Source organism: Salmo salar, chromosome 09 (assembly GCF_965601325.2).
Source record: "Salmo salar chromosome 09, fSalSal1, whole genome shotgun sequence".
Lineage (NCBI taxonomy): Eukaryota > Metazoa > Chordata > Actinopteri > Salmoniformes > Salmonidae > Salmo > Salmo salar.
Genome location: NC_138299.1, coordinates 45343290 through 45353695, shown reverse-complemented (window position 1 = coordinate 45353695; position 10406 = coordinate 45343290). Strand labels below are relative to the sequence as shown.

Here is a 10406-nt window from a genome sequence, read left to right as displayed (position 1 = left end):
TAACCACTAGGCTACCTGCCACCCCAAGTTTAGCAGTACACAATAGTGAATACATTTGAAATAATTAAAAAAATACATACATTTTTCTTCTACAGTTATGTTGTTTTTATTGGCATTTTTCCATATTATTTTACAACGATGGTCACAATCTGGAAAGATATGTGTGAACAGAATGAGTGGCACTATTGCAGAGTGGCAGGAAGCAGGGTATTCTCTCAGCATGGGAGTGTTCTACACACTGCTGGGCATGCTGTGTTACCTACAGATGTTACTTACAGATTTTAGTCTTTAGTCTTATTCATAAGATGTTGAGTTCTATCTGCTGACGGACATGCATAACACACACGGGGCTACTGTACATCAATGGGAGTAAGACAGAGAGGTTGAGCCAGACAACCAGAGACTGATGGGCCAACCATGAATGGCTGCTACTGCATTGGAGCCCACCTGGGTTAAGTAATCAAAGACCGGTTGTTGTTGTTCTCTCCCTCTTTCACTTCCTTTCCTTCCAGCCCCTCCCATCTCCTTCCATCCCCTCCCATCTCCTTCCAGCCCCTCACATCTCCTCCCAGCCACCCCCAACTCCTTCCTGCCCCTCCCACCTCCTCCTACTTTCCCGCCCCTCCCAGCTCCTTCCATCTCCTCCCACCTTCCAGCCCCTCCATCTCCTTCCAGCCCCACCCATCTCCTTTCGTCCCCTCCCATCTCTTTCCAGCCCCTCCCAGCTCCTTCCATCTCCTCCCACCTTCCAGCCCCTTCCAGCCCCTTCCAGCTATTCCCACCTCCTCCCAGACACTCACCTCCTCCCAGCCCCTCCCAGCTCCTTTCATCCCCTCCCATCTCCTCCCAGCCCCTCCCAGCTCCTTTCATCCCCTCCCATCTCCTCCCAGCCCCTCCCAGCTCCTTTCATCCCCTCCCATTTCCTCCCAGCCCCTCCCAGCTCCTTTCATCCCCTCCCATCTCTTTCCAGCCCCTCCCAGCTCCTTCTATCTCCTCCCACCTTCCAGCCCCTTCCAGCTATTCCCACCTCCTCCCAGACACTCACTTCCTCCCAGCCCCTCCCAGCTCCTCCCAGCCCCTCCCAGCTCATCCCATCTCCAGGTCTGTCTGGAGGGGGGCTGGGGGTATTTAGATACTGTCTTCCCCTGACAATGAGTTGATGTGGTCCAGTTGGTTGGAGCATGGTGCTGCCAAACCCTAGGTGTTGGGTTACATTTTCCACCTGGGAGACCTGGGCTCACCTACACAATGTGTATAGTCACTTTAGATAAACTATCTATGGTCTACTGCTGCTCATCTTTGTCAATGATAATGCTAAATCACTTGCATTGAGGGAAGGGCCTGGCTGAAAAAAGAGATGCACCACTGGTCATGTTCCCAGTACAGTTGCACATTATCCAGATGGCTATTTTTTTTAAATGGGAGAGTCTGGGAGGAGAGTCTGGGAGGAAGTTGACAATGTTTTATGAAAAGGGACTTGTATGGATAGTTTTTCTCCTTTAGCATTACAACAACAACAACAACAGAGCACCAGCGTCTGACATGGACATAACACTGACTCATTGAAGGAACCACATGTAGTGACGCAGTGTCCGGCTCATGTAAAGCAATAGTAGTCGTCGTATCAGAGTAATGATGTAAATACAGTTTATATAATACATACCTACTGTATATATATAAAAAAGAAACGGAAACAAGTGAGACAGAAACAGATCTTCACAAGTGACCTAAAGCCATCAAAGAAGCACTATGTACTTTAGGAGGAGAGAGAGTGGAGGGTAGAGGAACAACTTTAGGAGGAGCGAGAGTGGAGGGTAGAGGAACAACTTTAGGAGGACAGAGAGTGGAGGGTAGAGGAACAACTTTAGTAGGAGAGAGAGTGGAGGGTAGAGGAACAACTTTAGTAGGAGAGAGAGTGGAAGGTAGAGGATGAGACGATTAACCAGGACTCATTTTAATAAAAGCCAAAGACCGATGACACAGAACAACATTTACAACAGGAAGAGGGGGGGGGGGGGGGGGGGGGGGGGCTGATATGTGCATGTGTGCAAACCTACTGAGTAATGCTACATTCATTATCAAGTGAGAAGCTGGCAATTACCATTTGTGAAGTTGTCAATACTAGTTGGTTCACATGCTTTGACCACGTTGAGAAACGCAGATTGGCTAATCGCCAACAAGCTGAGTCAACCATGAACTAAAACCACAGCCATCATGCTTGTAAAGTGTTCAAAAATCAAATTGATATATGGCTTTTTATAAATAATGTTTTTTTTGTTACATTTAACTACCGAAAATGCTGTAATAGATGCAATTTCCTTAGTAGGTGACCTCTTGAGGTCACCATATGGGAGAAGTGGGAACTCAGGGGTGATAGCCATGTTTCCCACTAGTAATTACCAGTTGGAGGGGCGTTCAAATGGATTTTTGTCCAGTCGTATGTGGTAAATACCACCTTCCAACTTGGTTATGAACGAAGCAAAAGTCCCATGATAAAAGCATGTTTGCACCACCCCATGACATGCTTGAGAGGGGTGCAGGGGTGACGGTGGGGGTTTTGGAGTCGGGGGTTTAAAGCACTTGTTGCTGCAGCTTAGCCTAACATCTTTGTGGCGCGCTGGTTGGCTTCATCAATCCTGGTCTTGTTGGAATCAGCCTGAGGAGAAAGAGAGAATTGAGATTATATGAAATCATTCAAGCAATCAACTACCAATCAATAAATCTTTGGATTGTCAACTCAAGGATGGGCTGCCAATCGCTAACACTGAAAATGTATTGATTGATTTGTCATAATGATTGACATAATGGACAGTACCTTGTCCATGATCCTGTCGATCTGGCGGTTCTGGGTGTCGATCTCGTTGCCCATGTCCAGGGCCATGTGACGCAGGTTACCGATGATCCCGCCCACCTGCTCCAGGTTCTCATCCATCTCATTCTCTCGGGCATCGTCTGTTACCCTGGAAACACACATTGGATATTCCATGAAACTAACGGTAGCTTCACACACACACACACACACACACACACACACACACACACACACACACACACACACACACACACACACACACACACACACACACACACACACACACACACACACACACACACACACACTCTCACCTGCGGATGAAGCCCCCACTGATTGCCATCTGTTCACGTTCGTCCACCACACGAGCCCCTGGCTGACTGTTCACCACTCCATCCTGGTTGGCCCCCCATGCCTGACCCCCACCCTTTATCCTGCAGGGACACGTACCAGTCAGGGTCTGTGTAGGTGAGTAAGTGTGTGTGCTTGTGTGCATGTAAACTGTAATTTGATGTAATATAAATATGACAAAAGCCATGCATAGTAACAGCAAGGCGGCCCACTAACACAGCATACGAATGATATCTAAGGCAGCCCACCAACACAGCATACCAATGATATCTAAGGCAGCCCACCAACACAGCATACCAATGATATCTTAGGCAGCCCACCAACACAGCATACCAATGGTATATTCGGGACATATATATATATATTATATATGTTAGGTCTATCAATGAATAACGGATCCGAGTAGGCCTACTGATCAATTGAATTCTAGTGTATTTACTGTGTCTATGTGGTTGATAGAAAAGGGGTCCTTTATAGACTTGTAGATAGAAGAGACATAAACCCTCCCACCAACACAGACACATTAAACACACAGAACACCGAGCAGAAGACACCACAGACCGACACCAACGGACAGACAGACAGGGAGACAGGAGGACAGACAGGGAGACAGGAGGACAGACAGGGAGACAGGAGGACAGACAGGGAGACAGGAAGACAGACAGGGAGACAGGAAGACAGACAGGGAGACAGGAAGACAGACAGGGAGACAGGAAGACAGACAGGGAGACAGGAAGACAGACAGGGCGACAGGAAGACAGACAGGGAGACAGGAAGATAGACAGGGAGACAGGAAGATAGACAGGGGACAGGAAGACAGACATGGAGACAGGAAGACAGACAGGAAGACAGACAGGGAGACATCATATCCACACCCTCTGGTTACTGGAGGAAAACTGTTTAGATCACAATCAGGAATAAACCAGAACATGATAGTTAATGATACTGAATTACAGAACGACATGGAAATAGATAAATAAATACATATGATAAAAGTAAAGTTTATTTATAAATTTTTTTCAGATGTGGGACACTAAAAAGGTAGGTCATGCCATGGTGCTAGCAGAATCTTTGCTGCAATGTGTGTGTAACACGGTGCAAGTGATCATTTGTAAAAAAAAATCAAAAATCAAAAATCAAAAAAATATAGCTTTTTGGTGCCCGCAACTGTAAGTAAAGGAAAATACATAGACAACACTAATGAACATAATGATATGGACATTATGTTATGAACACAGAAAAGGCTTGACTCTCAGAACATGACTGAAGCCATAGTTTGGATTTGCAGTGGCTCCTTAGGTACTATCCATTCACACCCCATAACCATACACACACACACACACACACACACACACACACACACACACACACACACACACACACACACACACACACACAAACACGTGCACATAATGTACACACACACACCTGTACAATATAGAGAAAGAAAAACATTCTAGGAAGTCAAGTTCGGTTTAAAATCACTTGGACTTTATAGACATTTTTCATTGTCGCTCACTACAGCAGTTAAATGTGCATAAAACAATAGCTTTGAAATATAAACTATTCCTATGATGGCAAATTGTCTTGAGAAGAGGTACACTATATATACAAAAGTATGTGGACACACCTTCAACTTAGTGGATTCGGCTACGTCAGCCACACCCGTTCTGACAGGTGTATAAAATCGAGCACACAGCCATGCAATCTCCATAGACAAATATTGGCAGTAAAATGGCCTTACTGCAGAGCTCAGTGACTTTCAATGTGGCACCATCATAGGATGCCACCTATCCAACAATTCAGTTTGTCAAATTTCTGCCCTGCTAGAGCTGCCTCGGTCAACTGTAAGTGCTGTTTATGTAAGTGTAAATGCCTAGGGGTAACAACGGCTCAGCTACGAAGTGGTAGACCACACAAGCTCATAGAACGAGACCGCCGAGTGCTGAAGCGTGCAGCTCGTAAAAATCGTCTGTCCTCAGTTGCAACACTCACTACCGAGTTCCAAACTGACCTCTGGAAGCAACGTCAGCATGTTCGTCGGGAGGTTCATGAAATGCGTTTCTATGGCCGAGCAGCCACACACAAGCCTAAGATCATGCGCAATACCAAGCGTCGGCTGGAGTGGTGTTAAGCTCGCCACCATTGGTCTCTGGAGCAGTATAAACACGTTCTCTGGAGTGATGAATCACGCTTCACCATCTGGCAGTCCAACAGATGAATCTGGGTTTGGCGGATGCCAGGAGAACGCTAAATGGTCTGGGGCTGTTTTTCATGGTTCAGGGAAAGCCCCTTAGTTTTTCATGGTTCAGGGAAAGCCCCTTAGTTTTTCATGGTTCAGGGAAAGACCCTTAGTTCCAGGGAAGGGAAATCTTAACGCTACAGCATACAATTACTTTCTAGACAATTCTGTGCTTCCAACTTTGTGGCAACAGTTTGGGGAAGGCCCTTTCCCATTTCAGCATGACAATGCCCGCATGCACAAAACAAGGTCCATCCAGAAATGGTTTGTCACCTCCAAAGTGCAGCTGTCTAAGGCACTGCATCGCAGTGCTAGAGGCGTCACTACAGATCCGGGTTTGATCCTGGGCTGTGTTGCAGCCGGCCGTGACCAGTAGACCCATGAGGCGTCGCGCAATTGGCCCAGCGTCATCCGGGTTAGGGGAGGGTTTGGCTGGCTGTGATGTCCTTGTCCCATTTCTCTCTAGCGACTCCTTGTGGCGGGCCGGGCGCATGGACAATGACTTCAGTCGCATGCTGTACGGTGTTTCCTCTGACACATTGGAAGCGGCTGGCTTCCGAGTTAAGCAAGCAGTGTGTCAAGAAGCAGTCCACCTTGGCGGGGTCGTGTTTCGGAGGAGGTATGGCCCTCAACCTTTGCCTCTCCCGAGTCCGTACGGGAGTTGCAGCGATGGGACAAGACTGTAACTACCAATTGGATATCATGAAATTGGGGAGAAAAAGGGGTAAAAAGTACCCAAAAAAGAAAAGAAAAATGTGCACAAAATTATTTGTCGAGATTGGTGTGGAAGAACTTGACAGAGCTCTGACCTCAACCCCATCGAACACCTTTGGGATGAATTGCAACGCAGACTGCGAGCCAGGCCTAATCACCCAACATCAATGCCTGACCTCGCTAATGCTCTGGTGGCTGAATGGATTCAAGTCCCCGCAGCAATGTTCCAACATCTAGTGGAAAGCCTTCCCAGAAGAGTGGAGGCTGTTATAGCAGCAAAGGGGGGGACCAACTCAATATTAATGCCCATGATTTTGGAATAAGAATGTTTGACGAGCAGGTGTCCACATACTTTTGGCCATGTAGTGTATGTGACTTCTAAATACTAAATCAAATTTCACACAACATTGTGAACGTAAACTGAACTTCCTGAAATGTTTCTGTTCCTCCTGTTTCAACACACATGAACCTCCTAGGTCTATCATCTCAGGACCCGAATTCTGACTTGAGATTTGAACAATTAACTTGAGCTTCAGAAGATATATTTTTCAATGTAAAATTCAAAGTTAGATGCATAAATCTCAAAACAGACATAAGACCATTAGCTTCCCACTAAGCAGTTTGTTTCAATACCTCATCGAATATAAACAATCGTCATTGTTCTTTTGGTAGGAATGAGTCAAATGAGTGGTCTTTATCTATTGCATTGTGTTCCCCTGTCCAAGGTTTGTATATGTCTACCAAACAGCATGTACCACTATATGGTGAATGCAACAGCAAGAGACTTGGATACAAGCTAAAAGCAAAAACTCTGTGTCTGTTTGTGTGTATCTGTGTGTGTTTATGTGACTGTCATGTATTCGCATAGAAAGCGTTGGGCAGCATGTTCATGCACATGACTGATGTACAAACAACAGCAGTAATCAGGTCATGCTAAATCGTACTCTAGGCCTACTGCCTCGTAAGAATATTATGGAACGTGTGGATGTATGTACTGTATGTATGGGTGAGTTTTTTTAAGGAGAAAATGTTACAGTGGACTAGCATGCATCAAGCTCACACGCACACTCATAAACTCTCTCTCTCTCTCTCTCTCTCTCTCTCTCTCTCTCTCTCTCTCTCTAGGTCAAAGTGCAGGTGGAAGCAGCATGCACACTAGTTAAGACATTAAAGCAGGCAGGCAAGCAGGCAGGTGGGCAGACAGTCAGGCAATGCAGGCTGCACCTACTTGTTACAGGGACATGAACAAAGACCACAGAGAGACCCTAGATTGTTCAAATTCTTTTCTGCATCCTTCATGTCCTTATTGATCTGGTCCATCCCCTCCTCGATCCGCTCCAGTTGCTCTGATTATCAACACAAGTCAATTTTCCCCCACAAAGAACGAGAGCACGTTGAAAAAAAACAAAAAGAAAGGAAAAAAAGAAGAAGAGGAGAGCGGGAGGACAAAGGAGAGGAGACAAAAAGAGACATTGACTGTGACAAGAGAGACAGACATTGGACAGCACTACCAACACCACACAGGCCCGTCGCCACCGGTACCTACTTGGCAACACATGGACATAATTGGACACAGCATTGCCCTAAACCCTTCATATCTTTCTCGGCCTCCTTCAAGTCTTGGTTGACCTTGTTCATGCCATCTTCAAAACGATCCAGTTGTTCTGGTGAGGACAAAGGTAATGAGAGCAGTGAAATGAATCGGATTGATGATTGCGCTCTAAGGTACAGCCTATCAAACACAACCATAATGCAATGCAAGAAGTAAGATGTATTGGAAAGATGTACCAGGAAAGCAGGGTTTCTGTCATCACACCAGAGGCTAATAGAGGAGGTCCCTGGTGAACAATAGACGTAGGTTTAAACTGTATTATCACATTAATAGGCTATACTCACCTGATTCTTTTGTCAATAAAGACAGTGTACTGTAGATGTATTTCTATACATATTTACTAGACAGACACTTCCATCTGAATTTCCATTGCTTTCTATTTAGTTTAACACATGGAATCATTCAGCTAATTAACAGCAGTTTGCTTCAGCGATGATTTGAACCAGTATCCGTTCAATGATTAGCCTACTTCCCTTACCTCTGGGCAGTGTTGAGGAAGCTACTCTGAAATATATAGTTTACCAAGCTACCAATTACTTCACACTGGAAGAAGGTAAGCTACACAAAAGCTACCCTTATAAAAAAAAGTAGAGCTTACATTTTTTTTTTTTTTTAGCTCACAAACTACTTTGTGAGCTAAATTTGAAATGTCATATACTACAATTGCAAGAATAGATCAATCTGGGGTCAGATGTTAAGAGAATGTGGAATTTAGCCTATTCAACAAGTGAGAATAAGGCAGGTCTGATGCTCCCGAACACTGCCTCTGGGCCACACTTTCAGACTCACAGCATTAAAGCCAGTGCATTTAAACAACTTATACTAGTGTTTGAGAGAGAGACCGAGAGAGAGAGGGTGCATGATAAAGAGAGACAGAGAGAGAGCGAGAACGAGAACAGGTGACAGAGAGAGAGAGACCGAGAGAGAGAGGGTGCATGATACAGAGATAGAGCGAGAACGAGAACAGGTGACAGAGAACAAGAGAGAGTGATAGACAGACAGACAGTAAAGGACACATAAAGGCTGGATTCCAATACAAAATAGCCTCTCTCATTCTCAAACTGCTAGGGCCTAGGAAAGAGAGCACCCCTATGAGCACAAGATGTTGACAAGACGTGTTTAGGGTAGAAAATATGTATTTTTTGGTTTGAAAAGACCTTGACAAAACGTTGAAAATACTTATTTTAACCAATTTATGTTACTGGGGACAGTGTATTGAAAACCAGCCAGGGAGAGGGAGGGACAGAGAGATAGAGAGAGAGAGAGAGAGAGAGAGAGAGAGAGAGAGAGAGAGAGAGAGAGAGAGAGAGAGCAAGTGATAAACAGACAGATGAGATAAACAGGATGAGTGAAGGAGGGGTGTAGATGAACTGAACAAGTGTTGTGAAGCAGTGGATGAGGTGAAAAGCATTATGGGGGATGCAAGCAGAATGTTTGAATAATATGTAAGTTGGGTAGCAACAGTAATGACCTCACCCCAAGAGCTTGCCCTAACCACTGATACAGGGTCAAATATTGGTTCATTCCCTAAACCACTTATACAGGGTCAGATAATGGTTCATTCCCTAAACCACTGATACAGGGTCAGATATTGGTTCATTCCCTAAACCACTGATACAGGGTCAGATATTGGTTCATTCCCTAAACCACTGATACAGGGTCAAGTATTGGTTGATTCCTTAAATGGTGTGTTTGGTTAGCATTGTGGGTACTCTGATCCTAGACCTGTAGTTAGGGTCAAGATCTACCTGGAGTGGGTCCAGGGGGAGAGGGGAGTGGTCTGTAGCATAGGCAAGGCAGGGTAAGGGAATTCATGGCTGGGGTGGCTTGCTTGTTGATGTGTGAACATTTGTAAACAATCCCTGGGTTGTGGCGATGCGGAAACAACTCACAATGTTTGAGACAGATACACATGTCTCTGGTCACTGGACACAGAATGGACAAAGACACAAGATGAAATAGGGAACTAGATGTGGAGCAGTGAACTAGACTTCTAGACTGCTTCTGTTCTTTCTGACTCCTTCTCTTTCTCCCTTCTACATTTTCAGTGTCTTTCTTTCTTTCTTTCTCTCTCTCTCTCTCTCTCTCTCTCTCTCTCTCTCTCTCTCTCTCTCTCACTCTCACTCTCACTCTCACTCTCACTCACTCTCACTCACTCTCTCCCTCTCTCTCTCTCTCTCTCTCTCTCTCACTCTCTCTCTCTCTCTCCCTCTCACTCTCTCACTCTCTCCCTCTCTGTAGTGTGACCATCTGCAGTCTGCCAGTCAGACAGATAGTGGGAACAGTATTGTTATCCTCTCTGGCGTCTCTGTCGCCCCCAACAACACTACCACACAAATAAGTAGCCTCCCCAGGTAATCCCATGGAAAGTGAGGGATTAGAGAAGAGGGGGAATGTGAGAGAGAGAGAAAGAGAGGGGCATCTTTACACAACACCACTCGACCAATCAGAGGGTGGAAGACTGCCCTAAACTAATCAATGGTAACAATTGGGATAGCCAATCAGATCAATTCTGAAGTCACTCCACAGGTGCTTTTTACAAAAAGCTCTGACACCTGGTTCTAGACTCTCTGGAAGTGGAATCTCTCCAACACTGGCACCTGGTTCTAGACTCTCTAGAGGTGGAATCTCTCCAACACTGGCACCTGGTTCTAGACTCTCTGGAGGTGGAATCT

General features: G+C 45.5%; 1 protein-coding gene across 5 annotated transcripts in view; it reads right to left on the bottom strand.

Annotated features, from left to right (window-relative positions):
- Positions 1–81: 81 nt before the first annotated feature.
- Positions 82–10406, bottom strand: part of LOC106611384 (synaptosomal-associated protein 25-B) — a 74717-nt gene continuing 64392 nt past the window's right edge. For 3 of the 5 annotated variants that reach the window (XM_014211547.3, XM_014211549.3, XM_082955796.1), the window contains 4 exons: positions 7348–7465; positions 3127–3246; positions 2816–2960; positions 82–2656 (listed from right to left, as the gene is read on the bottom strand). In XM_014211547.3, the coding sequence (XP_014067022.1) occupies positions 2594–2656; positions 2816–2960; positions 3127–3246; positions 7348–7465 (446 nt within the window). In that variant the 3' untranslated portion in view covers positions 82–2593. Of the gene's footprint in view, positions 2657–2815; positions 2961–3126; positions 3247–7347; positions 7466–7665; positions 7784–10406 lie in introns of all 5 variants that reach the window. The other 2 variants (XM_014211548.3, XM_014211550.3) reach the window with 1 other exon arrangement.